At 39.8% G+C, this 25,354-nt stretch overlaps 1 protein-coding gene across 3 annotated transcripts in view; it reads left to right on the forward strand.

Moving 5' to 3' along the window:
• LOC141904972 (scavenger receptor cysteine-rich type 1 protein M160-like) overlaps window positions 1-23,530 on the forward strand; it is a 66,238-nt gene extending 42,708 nt beyond the window's left edge. For all 3 annotated transcript variants that reach the window (XM_074793633.1, XM_074793634.1, XM_074793635.1), the window contains 23 exons: window positions 317-661; window positions 1,357-1,668; window positions 1,808-1,923; window positions 2,052-2,259; window positions 2,447-2,773; window positions 3,097-3,438; window positions 3,621-3,962; window positions 4,645-4,956; window positions 5,559-5,870; window positions 6,906-7,226; window positions 7,316-7,438; window positions 7,537-7,752; window positions 7,854-8,168; window positions 8,666-8,989; window positions 10,333-10,653; window positions 10,877-11,218; window positions 11,749-12,093; window positions 13,313-13,469; window positions 13,615-13,775; window positions 13,938-14,261; window positions 14,436-14,765; window positions 14,892-15,203; window positions 20,826-23,530. In XM_074793633.1, coding sequence (XP_074649734.1) covers window positions 317-661; window positions 1,357-1,668; window positions 1,808-1,923; window positions 2,052-2,259; window positions 2,447-2,773; window positions 3,097-3,438; window positions 3,621-3,962; window positions 4,645-4,956; window positions 5,559-5,870; window positions 6,906-7,226; window positions 7,316-7,438; window positions 7,537-7,752; window positions 7,854-8,168; window positions 8,666-8,989; window positions 10,333-10,653; window positions 10,877-11,218; window positions 11,749-12,093; window positions 13,313-13,469; window positions 13,615-13,775; window positions 13,938-14,261; window positions 14,436-14,765; window positions 14,892-15,203; window positions 20,826-21,331 — 6,713 coding nt within the window. In that variant the 3' untranslated portion in view covers window positions 21,332-23,530. The remainder of the gene's footprint in view (window positions 1-316; window positions 662-1,356; window positions 1,669-1,807; window positions 1,924-2,051; window positions 2,260-2,446; window positions 2,774-3,096; window positions 3,439-3,620; window positions 3,963-4,644; window positions 4,957-5,558; window positions 5,871-6,905; window positions 7,227-7,315; window positions 7,439-7,536; window positions 7,753-7,853; window positions 8,169-8,665; window positions 8,990-10,332; window positions 10,654-10,876; window positions 11,219-11,748; window positions 12,094-13,312; window positions 13,470-13,614; window positions 13,776-13,937; window positions 14,262-14,435; window positions 14,766-14,891; window positions 15,204-20,825) is intronic.
• The last annotated feature ends 1,824 nt before the right edge of the window (window positions 23,531-25,354 follow it).

Raw genomic sequence — 25,354 nt, forward strand, 5'->3', positions numbered from 1 at the left:
ACAAAAATCAAACCTACACTGAGGTGGCTGATTCGGGCTATCACACTGAAGAAATTATTGTTATTAAACAAAGAAATTTATTCGCTTTTTGCCATTATTTATATCCGGAATTTTAAGTTATGACCAGAATCAGCCACAATCATAAAATCTGTCAAACGAATTAATTTCTTCGTTTTTGTGGACTCTAAGACGAATCGTCCATGGTTTATAGTAAGGGTTTATTATGGAAAGATTAGAAGCTAGGATAGATAGTATCATCGTAGTATACATTAAATTTCTGTTCACTATTAAGTTGACTTTTTAAATATCCTTTCAGCTACAATTTCAAATGGTAAAGTGACAAACACTTCCAGATACGGCAATCCAAAGTTATTTGTGAATGGGGAATGGAGATATATTTGCCGAGATGGTTTTGATGACAACGACGCACGAGTGATATGCCGAGATTTGTCATACCCATATGGAAAAGCGTTGCCGAAAAATATGCTTGTCCCAATTTACAGTAGCAAATACTTCTTCATCAATAATTTACAATGCAGCGGAAGCGAACCATCAGCCACTAAATGCAGATATTCTAATGTTCGAACTTGCAGTGGAGATTCCTGGGGAAAGCTGAATAATATTGCAGGAATTACGTGCTCGATGACCCCATTCTTAAACGGTAAGCAGAAAATGAAAATTGGTCTGTGTTTCATGGAAAAACCGGACTCAAAAATCTCAGCTATATTTTCATATCGAAAATCTGCGTAATTTGATTGCAGATATTTTTGTTCGTGATTTTCGGTGATAATTATGGCTTGGCCAAAATACACTTGCTTACCCAAAGCTGGCACGCGTCTGTCTGTATAATCTAAGAACCTTCTTTGTGGGTTATTCAAAGAACCCGTTAGTTCTTCGCGGAACCTTGGGGTTCCTCAGCACCTAAAAGAGATCTTCATGGTCAAAAGGGGTTGTTGGTAGTGCGAAAGGTTCTAGGAAAAATGGAATTGAGTTTCAGCAGAAGTTCTCAATATGCGTATTGATCTCAGTGCAGCTCTTAGTACCGGTAATATCCAATATAGGACTCTTTATCGGTCACCTCTTATCTAGAAGATTTCTTAGCATCTTCAACACTAATGATTGGTATGATGATACCGTTGATATGCGTTCTGCACCCTGCTTGGAGGTTACTTGGAGGATAATCAGTTACAATCAATTAAATAGTTCCCTCTAGTCGCCCTTGCGATACGCTTCCGGCAATCCACAATCTGCAGCCTATAGTAAAAACAAGAAATTCAAGCGTTAAATTCAAATATAAGCTCGTTAATCCAGGGAAAATCCTGCTATGACGTCACTGATCTAATCGTTATTTTACAGGTTATGCGATTAGCCTACGAAATGTCTTCAGCTCAGGAGCTAGTGTGTATGGAACTGTTCAAATCAGATGGTTGAATATAAATGGTAGCACGTGCCACGACACGTGGAACGATCGAGCCGCTAATGTCACTTGTAAACAATTGGGATACCTTAGTGGTCGAGCCATATATGTTCCTGACTACAGTTACGGACCTTTTACTGTTGGACATGTGAAATGTTCCGGCTTCGAATCATCTTTAGCCGGCTGTGTAATAAGAGATGGTAATTGTTCAGATCGCAGAGCAGCTGGCGTTTTATGCACTTCTGACGCAGGTGAGGCAGACTTGCGCGCTAATATTGTTGATAAGTTAATCTCGGAAGAAATTGTATCTTTTAGTGACATCCTTTTCCATCTGTTACAAATCTATTTCTGATGAAAATTTTTCTTGACCCTTTTTTGGTTGTTTTAAAGCTGGCATTAAATTCCGAATTGCCGGCGGAATGGGAAATTACGGAAGAGCAGAAATCTTGATCAACGGACAATGGGGAACAGTGTGCGATCCAGACCGTGCCAACACCTCCGCTAAGGTTAGATTATATCCTACCAATAGGAAAAATAGCTTACATATAAAATCGTTTTGCAATTTATATATATATATATATGTATATATGTATATATATATATGACATATAATTGAAATACTCGATACTTGCAGGTTTTTTGTCGTAGTTTAGGATACATGGACGGAATTGTTTACAACGGAAAACTTGGTACATCGTCTGGTCCTGTAGCAGTCCAAGCACCGAGATGCACTGGAAATGAATCGTCGATTCTAATGTGTACCGTTTACCAGTGGCAGGCAGCAAAATATTCCGGTTGTCGCACGCACGACAATGATCTGAACGTACATTGCGTTTCTTCCGGTAATGACTTTTATAATTTTGATTGATAAATTTTATTATGGGAAATCCAATTCATTGATGTTATTCAGGTGTAGACATCTTTAGATAAAGCGGTGCTGAATTAGTCCTAACTTTTATTCGGATGAATCATTTCTAGTTTGTCACACTATTCCATTAATTTAAAACATTTCATTTTCATTTCATACAGTTCGATTGCAGAACAATGGCGCAATTGGGCCTGTGTTGTTGAATTATGGAGGAAAATGGGGTTACGCTTGTGATAAAAATTGGGACGACAGAGAAGCGATGATAACATGTCGATCAATTTCACCTGTTTATTCCGCCGCTAAAGCGATCTGTTGCTCAGCGTTCAAGAATTCCGATCCCCGAGAACGATATGAAATTATAGCTTCAAACATTGAATGTTCTGGATCGGAGAGCAATTTTAGTCAATGTCGAGTGAACTATGGTAATCAAATGGCTTGTCCGAACCGACAATACGCTTCTGTCCTCTGCCTAGTGATTCCTCCAATCGGTGAGTTTCAGCGCCCATCATGGCAATGATAGAACATCAAATGGTTCGTTCGTATGGTTTCGTCCTGGGGACGCACTTATTTTCAAAAGATTTTCGAGATTTAAGTTAGTTTCGGAAGAAACTAGTTCACTCACTTTAATCAGTGATTTTTGCAGTTTGATAAATTCCAAGTTTGTAACTCCAAGTATGAGAAAATGTCCATTGGAAGTAATTGTAAATTTGGTTAATGTCAAGTTGCAATACAGCAGACACAGATATATGATGTAGAAATACAGCTATTCATTTCATAGGACCATCGCAGCCTACTGTTTTTCCATTTTCAGATGTTATTCGGGTCAGTGTCGCACTGTCTTCAGTTGTTATCACGATGAAGGATGGCCTCGTGAAGTTGAACATCTACGGGCATTCGGGCCGTATATGTGCCGACGGTTGGGATAATAAAGACGCTAAAGCTTTATGCAATTCCATGGGTCACAATAATGCCATCGCTTACAGGACTCGGGTTTCGGTAACAGGTAGTCCATTCTGGGTCGGTAATCTCACGTGTACAGGGACAGAGCGCGACTTGAAATATTGCGATGGTATCAGAAATCGTAATAGATATGGATACGCGTGTTCATCAACAGATTCGGCAGCCGCTTTATGTTACACATCGACTACTAATAGTAAGTATGAGCTTGATATGAAATACGTATACTTTGATCTATACTTTTTAGTGAAAACCGAATTTTTAAAAAACAATATTCGTGTTGTTGCAGTGAAAAAGAACATTTGCAATAATGGAATGTCTGTTCTATTAACTTAAGTACTTTTCGTATCTGAGAGTAACTCGTATTTTATTATGTAGAGTTGAGTTATAAATTGATTTCCGGTCGCACAACCAGCGATGGAACGATCCAAGTTACACTTAACGGTAGACAGGGAATGATCTGCGGGGAAAATTGGACCGACACGGAAGCAAACGTATTTTGCAAACAACTCAATTTCGAAACTGGCAACGCAGTGATATATTCACTGGCAAATAGGCCATTTCGGAGGGTTTTCCTATGGTTACGTGAAGTGCATTGTAATGGCGACGAACTTGGTATTGAAAATTGTCGTCATATCGGTTGGGGAAAAGTTGCCAATACGTTTTGTAACCCGAGCAGTTATCGATATAAAGTCGCCGGAGTTAGATGTTACCGAGCAGGTAAGCCCACACAAACAAATACGGTATCCTATTTTCTCATCAGATTTAGTACAATTCTTTTCTTTTTCAATAAAAAGGTTGAAACAAAAAGCCTAACCAGAGATTTATAGATGAAGCGCGAGAGGGAAGTTTTTTACTAATGCCAAACCAATGCTAGTAATACAAGTAGAACATATGCAAAAAATTATTCAGAATTATGAAGCTCCCTAAACCTATGAAATGAAACTATATCGCCGAAACTGAGACAACCATTTTCACTATTCTAACGATTCCTCGAAATGAAGTAAAATGAAACGCTGCTGTTGCCACCGTAAATGTGGATAACCGATACGTGGACGATGAGCATATAAAGCCCGCAGAAAAGAAATAGCTATGCGGGCGAGCGGATTTGATATTTATTTAAAAGAAGACGATCAATGCTTTGCAGATGCGGGCGAGCGCATTTGGCTTTTTATTCTTAGGGATTTTTTATGGCAGGGTGGCATTTGATTTTCTTGAGAAACTAGGATATTTCTTTGTGTGGCCCGAGTCTTGAAATTTACGTAAACGTACTTTTTCGCTCTGAATGTGTTGCAGTGGTTCCAGACTTCAAATCTGGTCGGCTTCGATTACGAATATCGGTCTCTTGTAGTTCACTCATCGATGATGTAGCATACTTGAATGTGTGTCCATTCATTTTCAGTCCGCTTGGGACTTTATGTACAGTCCAATTTCGGTCGGTTGGACATCATAAAAAACAACACTTGGTACCCAGTTTGTGATCACGGTTTCACTGACGTCGAAGCTAGAATAGCTTGTAAACAACTTGGCTATGTAGATGGAAAAGCAATTTTACGAAGTTTCTTTTTGAGAAAATCCAACAACCAACTGGCAAGTGTGAAATGTTTGGGCAACGAGTCAAAGTTGAATTTATGTTCTATAAAGGTTGACAGTTGTTCCAGTAAGAATTACACCAGTATCTATTGTGTATCGACACCTATCATCAGGACTCAACGTAAGTACATGTATGATAAATATACATGCTCAATCGAAATAATCGTCATAGATTGTTGCTTACAAAAATAATTATGGAATACCACAAACAGCAGGAAGGAAGGATTTCTACATGAATCGTCATACGCACACCAGGAGCGGATCTAGGAAATTTGGGAGGCCTGGATCCAGACGAAAAGAAAGACATTCTTTAAATAAATCAGCCATGTCATAGGCCGTCGTGGTTCCTATTCTTCGGCATTAGATATTTTTGAAGATATCTAAGGATATACAATTGCCAAAAGAATGAGCGTCAAATTTGCAGGTTTTGTCTTGGGCACCCTCAATAGGAAAACAGAAACCCGGTCCACGAGACCACGCCCCCCCCCCCTAAATCTGCCCCTGGTACACGTATCTGTCAATGAGTTTTTTCGCGACCTATGTACATAGATGAAAAATTTCCAGGTCAGGAATAACGACACCAGTAGAAGAAAGAACAAACGTCTCATGTGTTTGAAATCTATAACCGTGTTCCTTTCTGTAAATTTGATAGAATGTACGCTATGTGTAAATGTGAATATGTAATGATGGATTATTCAAATATTACCTTAATCTATATTTCAGCATTAATTGTACAATGGTTTAACGATACAAGACGACTGAAAGCTCGTGTGGGAGGTGTCTGGGGACGTATTTGTCCAATCAACTGGTCGGATCGTGAAGCAACAGTTTTCTGTAAACAAAAGGGTTATGCCGGAGGTTACGCATTTCAAGAATCGACAGCTAGTAGACAACTGCCGTACACTATGGCTAATGTCCGGTGTAAAGGATCAGAATCAAATTTAGCCGAATGTATTTTCGATGATCCAATGAAAGTCGCATCGCCGTGTCATTTCGGAACCTATGACGCAGGCGCACTATGCTACAGATATTCAAGTACGTATTTTCATCTGTAAAACCAGTACACACCGTCACCGTTGTGATTGCTATGGGCGACAATGTTTTATTTCACTTGACGTAACAGTCAATCCGCGCTGCGAAGTTGGATGCGCCAAAATTTCAGCAGATAGCGCCTAGTACATGCAAATGACGTCACCATGGAAACCCAGAAATAATATTTCTTAATTTGATGATAGCCCCATTCATAATATATTCGGATTTTGATACTTCAAGGCAAGAATGTATGGAATGGGGACTGCATGACTAAATAATTGATTGAATCATCATTACTGACTCGATACATATATACATGAATTTTTATTTTTTTCGAACATCTAAATTCTAATTCGGGATAATGAATGACATTTATTAATATCATTTTTGTATCAGTATTGCGTGGTATGATAAGCGTGTGAAATGGTGCATCTATTTCAGGTTTCCCCAGGCGTCATTGAGAATTTCGCACAAATTTCTAGCCGAAACTCTGAAACAGCTAAATGATAACGTTGTTTCAAAGATGAAAGAAAATGGATTGAATATTTTGATTTATTTCCGGGTTTTCCAAGATGACGTCATTCACGTGTACGTGGTGCCATCTGCTGACATTTCGGAAATATCTTCGCGGCGTAAAAATGCCTACACGGTGCGGAATTGTCACTTGCGCTACGTCAAACAAAACATAGTCTTTTTGAGGGGAATTGTCGCCCATAGATCGCTTCGTTTCATCGTTTGATCATAATGATCTTTGTTCATCGATGTAATTGTGTTGGGTGGTAGGAATCCGGTACCGATTTCTCCAATCATACCCAGCGAAACGATGTTTCGGTTAACTGTGTTTTGCGTTTCTGAACAACGCATATTTGGTCATGAAACAGGGCAGAAAAACAGTTTTGTGTTTTGGGCTTGTTCTCGCCATGCGCGCAAGGTTTAGTATTAGCACTCCGGCACAACTAAGTATATACGGCTAAGGAGTTTTAACTTACATTAACTTACATACTAACTAACATTTTTTCGTGCTTTATATCATTCTAGATTTAACTATACGCCTAATCGGTGGTGCTTCGCCAAACATTGGCACTGTGCAACTTACATTTGATGGCGTGCCAGGTTCAATTTGCGACCGTAGTTGGAGTTATTTCGATGCTAAGGTGCTTTGTCGTCAGTTAGGTTACAGCGATGGCCGTGCATTATCTCGGTCATATCACGGTAGAGTTAACGGTGTGGCATTTTTGAATAACATGCGGTGTAACAGCCGGGAGGATAATATCTTGCAATGCCAGAATTCAGGGTGGAAAAAAAGTACGTCTCGTTGTTATCCTACTACACAAGCCGGTGTTGCGTGCGCAGGAAAAGGTAAATAACTTCCAATGTAATCCATTGCACGCGGTAATTACTGATACTTTTTTTATACCTAAAGGAAACGATGTTTTGTTGAATTTTAGTTAAAATCTACAAAGGGAATTCGAGATCGTATGGTATTGTTAACGTCTGGGGGAAATTCCCCGAACGAGATTTCTCCTCTTGGATGAGTGTATGCGATGAAGGATGGGATGACACTGACGCTCGTGAGTGTAATTGTGTAATTCAATCAAATATTATTTCATATATTCTACCTGTGCAACTATGAAGAACGGCTTGATAAAGATAATCATTTGTATTTTAGGAGTATTTTGTAAAGAGTTGGGATATTCCTACGGAAAAAGTGTATGCTGTGGTGCGTTTGGCTATAACTATCGACCCGCTAACATGACCAACGTACGATGTGTTGGAAATGAAAAAACGATTTTCGACTGTCCACACGAGAGTCCCACTTTTAGAGATCGGTGTTCCACCAGAAATTATGCATCTGTTGTCTGTTCAAATAGTCCACCCAGTACAGGTTTGTTTGCGATCATATATGTGTATCATCTGACCACTGAATACCTTATAGATCATATGAAGTAATTGTAGATTGATTGACAAATCGTGTTACAATTTTAGGGTATGGAATACGCATTGAAGGGAGTATGAGATTTGGCAAGCTTGGTCTGAAATATTATGATGTCTGGGGGCGAATTTGTGCAGATGGTTGGAGTGATGCAGATGCATCAGTCGCCTGTAGACAGCTTGGATTCCAAAATGGACAGGCATATACGCATTATCAAACATCAAGCGTTTACGGGCCGTACTGGAGCGGTAATTTTAAGTGCACGGCCGGTGATATAAGCCTTGGTTCGTGTACTAGAACAGCCTGGGGTTCGCTGACATCGTGTCCCTCTGGACACGCAGCTGGCGTATTGTGTTACCAACGCAATGGTAGGCCTTACATATTTTCTTATTTTTTATTATTTTGTATTCATATTAATGTAATCTTTAAGGACTCTTATTATTACCAAAAACATTCAAGGTAAAAGGTGACCTCTAAATGGGATATCGTGTAAAACCTATTTTCTAATGTGATGTATTTATAAATGCAACGAGATGATTAGTACTATATTGGTTAACTACCTTATTTGACGCACGAGCTTTCGCTACGTATGTATAGTAGCTTCATCGGGTGAATGAGTGAAGTTGCTATACAGAAGTAGCGAAAGCTCGTGCGTCAAATAAAATAGTTCAACTATATTATACTACTCGTATCATATTTATTCTACACGCGGTTAACACGGCGCCTCGACGAATCTCATCATATTCATGAATGATAAAGTATGTTACTTATTTTGATTTTAGTACAGCCATTACTGAGAAATAAAATTCAAAAGTCGGTTATTTTACCAGGATCGTATGAACACATTTAAATAACTCATTTTCAGGACTCTCCTATCGCTTGGCTGGCAGCGGCTCACGGAATTTTGGTCGTGTTGAAGTTTCTGTGGATGGAGTTTGGGGTACTGTATGCAATATCAACTGGAGAAACGCTGATGCCGGGGTATTCTGTCGACAGATGGGTTTCACTGATGGAATTCTCTTGCAAGACTCGAGCCCTGGTAATACGAACGTCGTTTACACGAATGATATATATTGTGTTGGGAATGAAAGCCGATTTCAGGATTGCCCGCAGACATCTTGGCGCCAGTCTAAATACTCGGATTGCCAGAACCACGAGCGAGATGTCGCTGTACACTGTTTTGGCGCAGGTATTATTTCTAAAACATATTTTCAGAAAAAGAAATAATAAAACCCCTCATAAATGTACGTTGGCTGATTCGGGCCATGCTAACAAAATTTCTGTATGGCTAGAGCAACGATAAAAAGATTTGCCCGTTTTTTGGTTCGCTAGCGCGAGAATTCAAAACTTTTGTTTTTCTCGCACGAGCAAACAAAACATTTTGGTTTTCTCGCGCGAATTCAAAACGTTTGGTTTTCTCGTGTGAGAATTCAAAAACAATTTCACCAAAATATTTTGTTTTCTTGCACGAGAAACCCAAACTTTTTCCTATGAATTCTCGCGCGAGAAAACCAAAAGTTTTGAATGTTCGCTCTAGAAAACCAAAAAACAGGCAAATTTTTTTTTCCGTTCCTCTAGCCGTACAGAAAAAGTTTTTAGTATGTAACGTAGCCCGAATCAGCCATCATATAAATGACTGTTGTGGATCGCAATTTCATTGCTGTGGTGGACTAGCTGATATGTTGCACCTCGAGTTTTAGGTATCAGTACAATTCAAAAACTCATGGACTCAGTTAACTCAGGTAGCCCACATGGGGGCTGTTGCGTTCAATTCTTATCCTCCATACGTCCATACGATAACTCTTCTGTAAACGGAATGTTGGAAAGTTTTGGTACATGATCTGCCCATGACTCATCTCCGACCAAAATACTGGCCTGATCAGTTTCAATGTTTTTGATCTTAGAATAGGGATTTTCCCTGTTATTTATGTTATTTATTATTAATGTTATTATATTATTTATGTTATTAACCCTGTTAGTTGGTAAATTTCGTTTGATTTTTTGATTGAGTGTCCCTTACAGACCCACCACACATGCCGGGAGCGAAACGGGGGGTTTGATTTTGAAATCGGAAATCGAAGTACAGATATAGTTGTGTGATCGTTGGTGGCGATGTTAGTCTCATCAGTCTTCATGCGGAGATATTTTTTGCGGAAAATGTCAGTAGGTTCTAACTTGATATTTGATGAATGTGTACACATCTCCTTACATGGTTTCCCAATCTTTCCCAACCCCCACAAGAAGGAGTTGATCATCGAATTATATACTGGTAATTAAGATCGGTGCCTATGCCGGTTTTATAACCACCATCAATTTGAAATTTGAAACTCATGACATGTTCTATGATAACGTTGAGTTAAGTTTATTGGTGTCTGTGTACGTTCACGTGGGGTGTTAAATATAGTGTTGCCAGATTGTCAAGCATTTTAACAAATGGGCTTGCGTCCCTTGACCCCTAATTTAGATGCTGAACTAATGATGCATCTAAGATAAAATTTGAAATAATTGTCATTGATTGTATTTTTATTACAGTTCGCCTGGCAAATCATACTAGAGACGTAAACTGGACCTCGGGTCCTGTACAAATATATCGCAATACCACGTGGCATACTGTCTGCGATGTCAATTTCACGGACGCTGTCGCGCGACAAGTATGTCACGAGCTTGGATATTATGACGGTAGAGCGGTTTGCTGTTCGGGGTATGGATTCTTCGAATACAAATACAACAGAACACTGACGTTATTATGGAATTCATCGAATCCTTTGATTGAAAATAGTAAAACGCTCGGTTATTGTAGCAGCCGTAAATACGCTTCTGTGATATGTATTCCTACGATATCCGTCCATACAGGTAAGTAAGTGAATGTCAGTAAATATTTCCGGATTACACAGAAAATCAAGAAGGACTTAATTAATTACCTTATTCTTGATTTTATAATTGAACCAAATCTATCATTCTTCTTGAAACTTTTCATTGAAGAATATTTCAATATAAGTGCATAACCAAGTCGCCGTACTAATGTCTGCCTGTTGATAATATAAGTACCGGGTAACACTGTGAAATTTATTTTTAGATTACAAGTTTGAATTGGAAACAACAACAAAACCGGGCATCGGCCGAGTTTTAGTTAAACACTTAGGACAGCTGGGTCGCGTTTGCAGTTCTAACTGGGATGACAATGATGCCAACGTATTCTGTAAACAGATTAATTTTCAACGTGGAATTGCTTACATGCATTCGTTTCATTATTCGTGGAAGATCATCTACAATTCTGAACCTTACCTGGTGGCTAACGTATCTTGCGTCGGCACTGAGACCAGCTTAGATAAGTGTAAATTCGACGATCGACTTTCCCTCGGCAACTGTTCAAATTTGGATCATTATGACGCCGGTGTTCTCTGTTATAACGGAGGAGGTGAGACATTTTAAGCTCCGCTATGATCGAAGGTCAGCGGAGCTAATGGGTTAGGGGTGAGCCGTCGTCGTCCGTCCGTTCGTTCGTTTGTCTGTCAACTTTTCCTTCAAATCGCTACTAGTCCTACAGTTTTAATCAGATCAATTCCAAATTCGGTATGAATGTTCTATGGACCAAGGGCTTAAAGTAACAGAGCCATCTTTTTTGATTCGACCACCACTGGACGATTTCGATTTCGACCACCATTGGAGTTTTAATTTCTTCAAATTGCTATTAGTCCTACAGTTTTAATCAGATCAAGTCCAAATTTGGTGTGAATGTTCTATGGACCAATACCTACAAAATGCAGAGCCGTTTTTGGATTTGGCCAAAAGGGGGCACCCCTAGGTATGCAGCTTCCATTTCTTCAAATCACACAGCAGAGCTATATAAGCCAATAGGCTCCTTGTTTATAGAAATCTGAATGTCTTATACACTTCACGACGACTGCACGCAATAAACGAATTGTATAAATCTATGATTACTTTTAGGTATCCAATACCGCTTGGCCAACGGGACGAACTCGAGAGGACGTGTTGAAGTTGGTATATCAGGAGTATGGGGAACTGTTTGTGGTCTTCACTGGGATAAAAAAGATGCAGCAGTTTTTTGTCGGTCTTTGGGAAGATCTTTTATGGACGGGGATCCGGTGTACAACAGCAAAATATTTGGAAGGGGCCAAGGGCCGATTTGGTTAAGTCACTTGCAATGCAATGGGACGGAGCCATCTTTGGAAAAATGTCCACATCCTGGATTCAACTCTAGCTTCGATCACTTTAGTTACTATCAAACCTGTTCACATTACTACGACGCTGGAGTACATTGTTATACAGATGGTAGGTTGTTGGAATCGAAGTTGATAGACCGACTATGAAGAGACTTCTCGAATTAAATGCTAATGTCAACCAGCGACCCGACGCCTACCGACGAACTGGGTTTATTGGTGACAGGCGGCCTACGTTAGGCCACCAGTTGCTGTCATATCCTCTCGACAAAAGCCGGCTTGCAAGGGAAACCCAACGCCTACCGACTCGTTGCAAGCCCTATCCGGGTAGTTGCCCATGTTCTACTCCCGCCTACGGTGGGCTGACAGTTGCTTTCTTGCGCAACCGACGCGACGGAACTGACCGCAGGATTTCCAGCCAATCAGAGTCCGCATATGCATAATACAAATTGTGATCGCATCATTGGTATCTAGCCATAATTTTTTGAATTTTTTACTTCAAACTGTATGTTCGAATTTCACTATCAGAATTTATTTGAAAGTAATTGGAGAGACATCCAAAGAAGATCCAGTGCTAATAAGCAAATGAATAGACGGTGATGGTTATATAACTTGGCATACGAATCTTAAGGTAGAATGCCTAAAAGGAGCTGATACACGCCTTGCCTTTTAGTCGATGGCTACATTTTGAAAGATAATACGAATAAGAAGTATAGAAGTATATACATTAGCAAAAATATAATTATATTATGATATATCTATTCTCAAAATGTACATCACATGACCATCTGCAGTTGTTTCAGTTCCCAGTAACCGTAACCATAAGTGGGGAAGCAACTTGCTGGATCTCATATCCCGCTAGTCGGGCTCAGGTACCGCGAATCGGAACTTTGTCCACATAAGCTGGGCTGCGATCGCAGTTTGCAATAGGCGATCATCGCGTCGCAGGTTGACATAAGCCAGCCGTACGATTAAAGACAATGAGAATAGTAGTCAAAAATTGCTTTATTGGTTCTTGAAATACAAACGTCACAATGTGAAAAAAGAGCGTGTAAAGGACATTCGTGTTAACTGTTATGCCCCTTGAACCTGCCTGTTTTTCCCAGCCTCTAACGCCCTGTAAGGCTAACAACCTTACAATCAAGAATACCGTCTGACACAATCTCGATCAGTACTTCCTACACAATATGTACTTATGACCTTTTGAAAATTCGTTTTTTTGAAAGTGTTTTTGTCTTCGATTAGGACACCTTATAAAAACGGTACATCTTGTGACATTGTTTTATAGTATAGTATTTTATTATTCGTTTTTGTAATTATTCAACTCGCAGTGAGATTATCGACTGGATTACGACTTGGGTATGGTACGGTTGAAGTCAATGTAGATGGAACGTGGAGTCATGTGTGTAGTAACAGTAACTGGGACGACAATGATGCGGTTGTTGTGTGTAAACAACTAGGTTACCAAACGGGCAAAGCCGTTCCTAGGTATTCTTGTTAGATAATCCAGTATACAGTCTCGCATATCAAATGTATAATTTCATGAATTTTCCTCAAAGTTTCAGATGCGGCGTAGTCACGGATTTGTTGTATCTTATTAAACCAAAGTGAATACTATTTTTTCTTTATCCAGATCAGCGTTTGGAGGCAAAAAGTTGCCAATAGGTCTGATCGCAGTCAGCTGCCTGGGAACGGAAACATCATTCAAAAGTTGTTCCGTTGTGAAAGGATCGACATGTAGTTCTGGTACTGTGGCTGGAGTATACTGTTCTAAAACGCCAATAACCAGTAATGGTAAGTGAAGAGAATATCTCGTCAATGTACACATTCTCAATTCAAAAGAGCATTTTTTTATTTGAACATAAAAGATTAATATTTCATTTGTTGATTTAACCAAGTTATTGAAAAGCCAAAATGAACTTACGTTAAAAATAATGAATAATGTGAATGTTGCAGGCTTCCGATTGCGTATATCCGAAGACAGATATGCCAGTCATTACCATGGCATTCTCGAAGTAAACAATTTTGGTGTCTGGGGTCGCGTATGTCCGTATGGATTTGGAGATCGCGAGGCGTCCGCGGCTTGTAAAACAATGAAATATGCTGGTGGTGTAGCTTACACGCATATTGCACTGAATAAACGACCGATCGTAGTTAGCAATGTATCGTGTCCGTTGGGATTCAAGTTGGAGTCTTGTTCGTTCACAAATTGGGGAGATAATTACACATGTCACGCCACCGGGTTTGAAGCTGGAGTCATCTGTTACAATACCACTGCAGGTAGGTTTATACGTGACTTAAGCTATCGCCTACCAAATGTTGTGCGCCGATATTTAAACTAAAACAGTCAATTTAAAACTCCTATAAAAATCCTTAGTACGATACCTTTTGTCAATATGACTATATGTATATTCAGATGGGCTTGAGTTGATGAAATCATGAATTATTCTGTAGGAATGAACTATCGCATTGTGGGCCCGAAAAGCAATTACGGACGAGTTGAAATATCGTACGATGGACTTTGGGGAACTATCTGCGACCAATATTGGTCCTACTTCGACGCTCTGGTTTTATGTAAACAGTTCAACTATAAGGACGGAATCGCAGTTCGTGGATCGGCTTATGGTGGAGGGAATGGGCCAGTTTGGGTGAAATCATTTGGATGTATTGGCTCAGAAAAGACTATACTACAATGTTTCAATACTGGTTGGAATGAATCGATAACTTCTTCTTGTAAAAGCCATAATTACGACGCATCAGTGAAATGTTTCAATGAAAAAATTCGTGAGTTATTTTTTTAACTTATATATATAAGTATTCGATTCCATTCTGTTCATTTTCAAACATCGCAAAATTTAAGCAGTTTTTCTGAACGTTTTTTTGTATTTTACTTTTACGATGCCATTACAGGAATAACTAAGGTGCGTCTGGCGGATGGCAATTCTACAAGTGGACGGGTAGAAGTATACGCTACCGGAGTCAATCAGTGGGGCACTGTCTGTGATGATATGTGGGATGACAAAGACGCCAAAGTTGTCTGTAAAATGCTGGGTTTTCCATGGGGGAAAGCGATTCGTAATAATTTCGGAATTGCAAGTGGTATGATTATGTTGGATAACGTTCAGTGTGCGGGCAATGAAAGTAACGTAGGTGATTGTCAACGGCGAGGATTCCTAGATCACAACTGTGACCATAGCGAAGACGCATCTGTTGCCTGCTTTGGTAAGTTACGACAAAGTTATTAGAACCGGAGTAATATTACCAACTGGATATTCTGTTTTTAATTACGACTTCAGCATATGCTTTGGTAAATTATTCTTGAACTTCAGAGTTTCTGCATTTCTGAAGAGACTATTGTAATTCCCATTTTTATCTCTTTCTTCCAAACAAGAAACTTATCTATTTCTTCAATTTCTCCGTCAATTCTAAACGGATCTTCATGATCGTGCCATAAGCGAGAAGATTTTCGCAAACACAACCTGAAGTTAATTATGGTCCGTGGTGGTACCTTTCTAGTGCCAACCATTTAAGCCCTGGAAGAAAATATGAGGACCTCGATTTTTAAAAATTCGGTTTTGTGGGCCTAGCTCCTAGACAACGCGATGTCAAGGCATATCTCATTCAGTGATTATGTTGGAATTAACATTAAACGGCGTATTTTCACAACGTACATAAAAAGTGCCGCAAAAATACCAGCTTTTAGCGGGTTCTTTATTCTATTGAAACCCAGAATGCTAGTACTACGAAATAAGAAATATCATTCAAAACATCAGCTTTTGTCAATTATGTTTAATCTGGAGACGCTTAACGTTTTTGAAACCAATGCAAAAAGCTCGATATACGCCAACCCTTCGATTGTTCAAGATTCACCTACACAAGACAGTTACATTTTCTACGACTTGGCTTTGGCCGAACAACAAGAAAGAAGCTAATAATTTACCACCACTAGATTTTGCCTCTCGAGCAGAACCAACCTATTCCGAACCGCACCCCGCGGGACCGTCTCGTGATAATCCTGCCACTTAACAGCTTGTGAAATATGAGGGAGTTCCAGAACATTATTATAAATTGCATAGAAAAATAAACTAAACCGACCGTCCAAGATTTGGCCTACGAGGCACGTCAGGGTTTTCACATTTTATAGATGTACTCTTAGACGGCATTTGAATTCCTTGGATAGTTTGCTTGGATGATAAAGTTTGCCAGCTGTCTAATAGACACGGGGTAGTCGGTGGTGAATAGATCCAACCAGTTGTCATGGTCGATGTCCAGAAACCTTGCTCTCAGAGCATGAAACGATTGGCATGCTAACACAAAGTGTTTTTCATCGTCAATCTGCTCCAGATCACAAAATTTACACAGTCTCTGGTCGAGTGGAGTTTTTCCTGAATCGGCCTGTTTCGACGTGTAGCGGGAATGTTCCGTGTCTCAGTCAATTGCTGAAGGCTGCATTATTGACATGGGGGTTATAACGTAGGTCTCCACGTTGAACGAACTCTTGAACGTTTAATAGAAACGCAATTTTGGCATTGCGTCGACCGCGATCGACCACGATTGGCGGGCATATTTGACCCGCAAATTTTCCTTACAAACGTTTAAGCACTGTTTATCGGACAACTTGCTAAGTTGCGGGGTGAAGTTGACATTGTCACGGTACCAATTAAAATTACAATCGCTTAAAATCTCAGTAGCGGATTAAGCCCAGTTACTAGTATTAGCCTTCGTTGCCAACTCGAGATCCCAGTTGAAAATTTTCTTTACCGTATTATTCAGTGGTAGATTATTAAGCTGGTGACATGAACGCATTCGTTTTTTTTTGGCGTATTGTGTTGGGCAGCCAACCCATGTCTCCGTCTACGCTTGGCAGGGGCGAGGATCTGGTGCGTACGCATTGCCCGATAATGAATTTTGTCACATTGGTTATAATTTTTGTGACCCCATATTCCAGCTGCGTAATCCATTATTGGAGTTACTAAGTACAATTGTTTTACGAGTAATACAATTTTGTGTAGGTATCGTAACGCAATCCAACTGCCTAAATGTTTTGAAACTAGTTTGGCTAACGCTCTACTGGCAGAGTTTGTTAAAATATGCACGGTGTGTGAGTAATTAAGGTGGTTATTCGCCTCTAATCCAAGATATCTGTACGAATCCACGTAGTTTACCGGTTGATCACCGGAACGAAACTGAAAGTCCGATTAAAATGAGCGGATATGTCTAAAATGGATTATTTTCGTTTTATCAACGTTAATGTTAAAACGCTATCGTCTTGTCCACTTATTCACTATTTCCAACATCCGTTGCAGGTTATCCTCGTTTTCGCTTAAAAGGACAATGTCATCCGCATACACGAAGATACTAATGACTGTCTCGCCATCTATTTTCACACCTAGTTTTGAGTTACTAATTTCTTCGGCTAGATCGTTGATATATAAAGGAAATATCTTGGGACTATGTCCGTCACCCTGTCTTGATCCGCATTTTACGCCGAATTTATCAATTTTGAAGCCATTTATTCTTTCGGCATTTTGCCTGTTACACCTGCACGGTGTAACTTGAAAATAGGCAGTCGTGGTTAATCGAGTCAAACGCTTTTGCAAAGTCGATAAAACAGGCAAACGTAGGTTTCTTTTGCTCCTTACGATTTCGAATTATTGTTGCTAGTGAGTATATGTGGTCTGTACAGTTCACATTTCTACGGAAACCGTTCCGTTCATCACAAATTTTTCCATTTCGCTCGAGATAGCTGGTTAAACGGTTGTTAATGATGGATGTAAATAACTTAGGCCTATATACGGTAGATATCAGACTTATTCCTCTGTAGCTTAGTGGTTCGCAAGCATCTTTCTCGTTCCCTTTCTTTAGGATACGGTGAATTATTCCGCACGACCATAGTTTTGGTATTACGCCATTTTCAAAACAAGTGGATAGAAACGAACAGATCATTCCAGCGATGTTTTCATTTTTAAGAATTTCATTCGGAATATTATCTAGTCCAACGGCTTTCGTTGTTTTTAAGTTTTTAATTGCTCTGGTCACTTCGGTATCTGAGAGGTGAGTTGAGTGAGACATTTATATTATCCTGGTTGTCTTGTTGATGATTCACTGCGTGGATGATTCTGTTTAGGAAATCATCATCAAAGTTATGGTTTACGGGGTGGTTGAACAATGACGCAAAGTCGTCGTGCCGTTTTTTCAGAATATCGTTTTGTGAGGTAGAGCCGTCGGGTAGGCGAACCGAGTCTTTAATATTAGGTTTGATTTTGCCAGGACCGATATCATCCATTTCACGCCAGAATTGTTTGGGGTTGTTTCTCGAGAGTTCCTGAATTCTATTAACTTTTTCCCTGTAAAAGACGCGTTCCGCTTTCCTGTTATAGTTCATGTCAAACGTTTTCCGGGTGAGTTTAAAAACCGATAACAGAGCTCGCCTACGAACTTTACTTGTACATTTATGATAGTTTTTTTTCGGCAGTACGCGTATTTCTCCACACAATGTCTAAATTTTCGTTCCACCACGGTTTACCGCGTCGAGACTGACCTTTGCCATTAAATGACAATTTAATGTCTTTGAAATGGATTCGTTCATCCATTTCTTTATGTATTACAGATGACAGATTATTGTAGGCGTCGTTAATTTCGGACTGATTGATTTGACGATTTATTAGATTATTACATATGGTAATCAGCGCGTGACGTCTGCGGTCGTATGCGAACAGATCGATTAGTATCTGTTTTAAGCCGGGCGTAGGTTGGCCTTGCGACGGCTCGCGACTCACTGCGACCGCCAGCGACGATCGCGTCGCAACGACTCACTGACCTACGCTACCTTGCGACTGCAAGCGACGGGTTGCGACTGGCAGCGACGCGAGTCGCAGTGAGTCGCACATGTTCTACCTTCTGCGACGCGACGCGACCGTCGCAACCGACCTACGCGCTCTTGCGACTGGGAGCAACTAGTCGCACACAGTTGCTGGAAATCGCGTTGCAACCGACTTACGCCCCCATTTGTGACGCAACACGACGTTCGCGTCGCAAGTTTGACCTACGCCCGGCTATACATCATATTTCCTTTCGAACGCGTTAACTTCCCTCGAATTTTTGCTAGGACGGTGGTTCGGAGGATCGCGCTTTATTGGACTGAAGAGTTTCGGGTCAATTAAGTCCAACATTAAATTGACCTCGAAGTTCGAAACGGATTGTAAGTTACTAATCGAAGTCACGATACAGTCCACGACAGAGCTTCCGCGGTTTGGTACGCAAGTGAAATTATCGCGCGGGTACCATCCATTTAGCACGCAGCAATTGCAATCTTTTGGAAAGTCGATAAAATGATCGCAGAACGTATTAGTAGATGGATCGATTGCCTAACGATCAGGGGCTAACATGTGAGAAGAATAGTCCAGTTTATTCCCGATTCTTGAGTTAAAATCACCACAAATGAACATTGGTTCATTATTCAAAAATAGTACACATTTGCTAAGAGTTTTTTTAAAAAGTCCCTTTGAAAAAGCGTTTCCTCTGCTAGAATTGTCTGGTGGTAGGTAGACACTACACAAGACAACAGTGTCATTAGGATCCATTTTACTAGTCAAGTGTATCCATGATATTCCTTCGTAACCGGAGTCTAGAATATCTAACTTATACATATTGAGAGTCTCACATTTAACCAAAAAACCAACACCGCCTGACCCTCTTTTCGCTCGTTTATTTTCAGCACGGTTTTGACCAATCCATCGGTATTTTTGATTTTGTAAAATAGGTTTATCGTTCCCACGTAAGTGGGTTTTGCAAATCGATATAACGTCTAGTTTTGTATCGTTGATTATTTGGTTCCTTAACGCACCCGGTTCTTTTTCACAGGATTCAGTCCAACCGAACACATTCCAGTGACCCAGGCTTAAGGATGCACCTCGGCCGTTTTCCTATGCTGCTTCGACCGGCGTTCGTGGAGCGGTGGTTTCAGAATTCATGTCGGCTGCCCTGGCGGGCTTAGTTGATTCTCTGATATCTTCATATGTATAAACCAAGTTGAGGTGTCTTAAGCCTGGGATCTCTTGGATTCAGGGCCTTAGCCCGTGTCGTTTTCGGATGCTTATCTCGTACTTCAGCTGGATCCTTATTCATCTGGGTAACTTTGTTGTCCAGTACCTTATAAACTCGGCCTTCATGAATGAGTTTGTCAAAGGACACGATGATTTTTGCGCCTCTGTTTTGTTGCGCGAGTTGTTGCTTGAATTGGAAAAGTAATTGGCGCTGAAGTCGTATCGCGCGTGGAAAATCCTCTAAAATGCGCAGATAATCTTCACTTTTGTCGTTGAATCTGCTTTCGTAGGATGCATTGCCTATCTTCATAAAAGACGAAGGCGGCAGTGATTGAGCGAATTATGTCATGGAGGTGTTGACCGTTCCTGTGTACTCTATGGAATCTGATGGCATTTACGCGAGCGGCATGTAGGCGATCGATGAGCAATTCTTTTATCACGTTGGTACAATTCTCGCCTTTTGTCTCTTGAACGTCCAGAAACCCAAGATTATTTCTGCGTGATTTCTTCGCCAACCGAATTGTGAAGAATAGGAACCACTTGCCAGAAGTAGTCGTCGTAATATATTTTAGAATTCAAAATTAAATTTGATAAATTATGTAAGCATAAAAAACTAAAACCTTGGAAGGCACGTGAGCATAGTGTTAGTTTATCAAGTGAAAAGATCGCCAAAGCGGTCAGACACTTACTGTTACCAAAAATACATGTATTTTTGCTGTTACTGTTACTGATAATGAGTTGGTAAATTCTAATTCTAAGATGTAATGAATATTGTTTTACTATTGTCTTCCCTTCACAGCGATGGTGCCGACTACAACAATTGAATCATCAGAAGCGACCAGTAAGCTAACATCAACCGTCATTATGAAAACATCAGAACAGCTGACAACTACAACTGCTGGTTGGGGGCAACAGGGCAGACGAAATGTAAAGCCAGTAGCGATAGCAGTTCCTGTTGTATTATTTGTGATAATTGCACTAGTGGTGGTCGGGGCTGTAGTTATTTACAAATACAGAAAATCTCACCCACCACTGACCTCTAACCCTTCGGTTACTCGAGATTCACCGATGCAAGTCAGTAACATCTTATACGACTTGGCTTTGGCCGAACAGCAAGAAGCTAATAATGTAAACAACAGACCAGATGGCGGCCCTCCGGCCGAACCAATCTACTCCGAACCGCAGCCCCCGGGACCGTCAGTTACTACTCCTGATACTTCAAATCTGGTGAAGTATGAGGAAGTTCCAGAAAATCCTCAGCCTGAGCATGTGTATGCAAATCCGAGTGCCCATAGCTTCGCATAACTAACGACGGTGGTTCAACAAAAAGTTCTATTTGTATAATTTGAATATACGTAAGAGGAGATTTGTAGCAGTTTTATTAATATCTTCATAACTTTTATAATCGTATATAATGTTTTTTTAGTATTGAATGTGGAACGAGAATTCGCAATGCAATGAGAGGCAGTATTAACTACGTAATAATGTGATAATAGCCGTGATCGCACGTTGGCACAGATCGGAGTCAAATTTGGCCCTAGCCTAATCAGAGAGCGCGCTCATACGTAAACTACTCACTCGATACTAAACGATTCTGTGACAAAGCGAAATAGGTCACTTCCGGAACCAGTTGCGATTCAGACGCAATGATTAAATTGAATGAATTTGGCTCAGGCCTGGTTCGATGTTTTTGGTCTGGCCAAACAGGCACAAACCCGTTTGGGACGCGCGTGAACAGTTGTTCTGGGTCGCGACTAATTAGGCCCGGGCCAAAGATGCTCGTGTGATCGCGACTTATTTCCCAAAGGCATCAAATGTTGAACTCTTGTAGGATTATTTTTTGTGGTTTTTAGTTTACTATTATCGTCCACTTTGAGTGACAGAAGTAAATTTTGTATTTCAATTCTAATTACTGGTGCTCATTTTAATTGCGTATGCATAAAATAAAGTTTGTATAAAACTGTCAATTCCTTGGGTGATTTTTTTCAAAAGTGATGCCAATTTGCCGTTTTCTTGCTTTATTGCATAAACGTTTGACGTTTTGACGGAGATTCCTGATTAACAGGATTTCCTTGCAACGCAATATCCAAATGGCGCCATGTTTTTTCGCGCACCTGCTACGGGATCGACTTCGCGTTAAATACACAAACCAACGATTCGATCATGTAGATGCAATCAATCAATCTTTTATTAGTTTTAAGGGCAATCTATTAATAAATTGATTATTCATTTGAATATATTAAGCTTGCTAAAATTCATTTTGAATGCGCCAGTAATAATATCGATGAAAAAACGTGTGTATGAATATGCGAATGGATTTTAGCTTAATTATCGTTTGAATAAAACACAGTATCAATGACCAAAATTGCGTAGCGTATAATAAACCCATTACAAAAGTTAATGCGGTTTGTTTGCGCGGGTGATCCTTTCTTGGTATGAGTATCGTTTGATATACCGTTGCTACGTGAATCTATGCTACGGTTTAATTCGAGATGATTCCATCCGGAATGACTTCGATCATAATGCATGCCTTTTCAATACGCGTCCTTCACGCCGCTAATATCCCTTGATGTATTGCTGGTTGCTACACTGTCTTTGTTGATTAATGAAAATGCTTCATCTGCGGTACTTTTTATTTCAAAAGACACTGGTAAACTACATGACCACCAATGGGCTATTATTTAGTCTGACTCCCAAGAATTCAACGAGAAGATTTTTACACTAATCTTTTCTTTACAGTCAACCCCCGATAAACCGCCCACCCATATACCGCCATTCTTGCCTACCGCCAGGTTTTCTCAATGTAAATCTCAAATACAAAGTTGACCAACCCCGATTTACCGCCATACTCTGTATACCGCCAAAATCGTTCTGCTGGTGCACTGATGTTGGTTGAATGTATCTCCGAATCATGTATTGTCTATAAATCCGGACATTATTGTGTAATACTGTGTAGTGTCTTTTATGCGCCATGATACCTGAATATATATGTATGTAAAACAACAGCTTCTGGTTCACTTCTAAAACTACTAAACCGTCCAAAACTATATCATCGTAATGCTCAAACAGAAAAAAAACGCTCTTTTCGCCATTTCTATTCTTTTACTATTGATCAAAATTGAAACTGTACAGGCTTAATAACATATTCAACATATCGCTTCGATGGTACAGTCGTCCGAAAACCTATGTTTTTTCTCAAAATGACTACTAGAATTCAGTGAAATACTCGTGATTTTTCTTAAATTTTCGTTGATTTGAAAACCACAATAATTTTGTAATGCATTTCCGAAACGAATTTTTGAAAGGGTGAATTAATCAATCAGAATTTAATCACGTTAATTCGAAATTTGAAGTGATTTGATACTTTCGTCCGGAAACCTCAGGATGATGTATTTCCGACAAGTATTAAAATCTTGTGATATTATATCTATACGTTTTACTAACCGTTTGTCAATATATAACTATTGTTTATATTATCCTTAAAAACACTTTTAATAAAGATTTACGTGATATATTAAATGAAATGCTGTCGTTTGCAATGAGTATAGCTCCGCCTAAAACGTAAACAGAAGAGGACGTTCAGATGGTCTGCTGGGTCCCGAGGATTGTGCTTCACCACTAACTAATACAAATGAAGTGTGGAGGAGACGAAAGCGAAGATTCTGAAGAAACAGAATTGATTCATATAAATTTATTTGAGTCTGCATCTGCGTGTAAGAACCTATTTTTGATATTACTCATACCGTAGACCGGTTCCTTGCGACTTCTATGTCGATGCTGCAACAACTTATATATCTATATCGTAAAATTTGTTGTACCATTGATAATTCTTTGTGCAAATAACTCAAAATCAATCCAGGATCCTAGCTAGAACATCAAAAGTCGTAAGCCAATCAAGAGTCTACCATTAGTCATTAGTCTAGAACTTTAATTACATGACTAAAGGACAGGCGAATTTTTTTCGGCGAATCAATCGTCGTATATAATTCGACCAAGGTTGACACACTTTGGACGAATTCGGTGACGCTAACGGGAGAGCGTTGCTATCGTACCGTATTCTGGAGTGTTCGCATGAATTGGTCATTTCGATGATATTGACCAAACAGCTTCTACCCAGAAATGAGACATCGTATGATATCATAATCACACAGAATTTTATCTAAATGATTATCTAATTAGTGAAAAATATATTAGTTATCAATTGACTTCCTGTATCATTTTGCTGTGTATGGGAGTGCCTGTTAATATGTATTCGATAACCAAAGCACGCGGGTGGATCTAGGGGATTTTTCAGGCTTTTTTCCGATTGAGAAATCGTGAAAATATGTACATCATAAAACGAATATTTTTCGTGACACATTGGTACGTGTTCCATGTTAAGCTGTGAAGCTGATTAAAGGTTTCTCTCTCACGAGATGAATTTCACTTCGCAGACGACGACAGTACTCTTTGCAACTAAAAATCCTTGCCCACCTTACATATTCCCAAACGTGTTGACAATCAGCGTAAAACTTGCTGGATAGTTTTACTATCAGCGTCATTGGAATAATTTTGAATTGTTTGAGCATTGCAATTTTGCGTCGCCAATCTTCAAACCACATATCGCTCTACCTTCTGCGGTGGCAGTAGCCGATATTCTTTTTCTTGCATTTCGCATAATTCAAGCGCCTATTCGTTTAGTCGTATCCGCTCTGACCCAGGGAAGTCACATGTTCACGGTACCTACGAGTATGAGTTGGGGTATTCGGCCATGGATATATCGGATAGTTTGCTTACCGAGATCCTCGGCGCAACTGACAAGAAACTGGATAACCGTACTGCTAGTTTTAGAAAGGTGTACTTCTATCGCTAGGCCATTCTTCAAGGGTACGAATTGTAGTTTGTTGTTTTTACATCATTTTTGGTGTCTTAGGTTGTCCATTGATTATCGGCACTACAATAGGAAACTGGTATTATGACGAATGTAACAAGGTCATTATACAATCCATCTGCCCAGCAAGCGATCCAATACGGAAATATTTTTTTTCTAATATCTAATGTTGACCAATTCGCCATTCCTTTGTACAAAGAAATCCTGCCTGCGGTATTGCTTATAATTTTCAACAGCCATTTGATATGGACCCTAAGAAAGATTAGTTCTCGGAGAAAAGGATTTACAAACGAAGCCGAACAGAGGTTAGACGTGAAAGCTAGTAAAATGGCCATAGCTGTTATTGTGTTTATTGTCTGTGAAATTCCAGCTTCGTTCCGATCTTAAAACAATTTCATCGGACACTTCGTCAGGATACCACCCATTAAACATTCTTGCATCTTCTTTCATCCATCTAA

This window comes from Tubulanus polymorphus, chromosome 5, assembly GCF_964204645.1.
Source record: "Tubulanus polymorphus chromosome 5, tnTubPoly1.2, whole genome shotgun sequence".
Taxonomy (NCBI): Eukaryota; Metazoa; Nemertea; class Palaeonemertea; order Tubulaniformes; family Tubulanidae; genus Tubulanus; species Tubulanus polymorphus.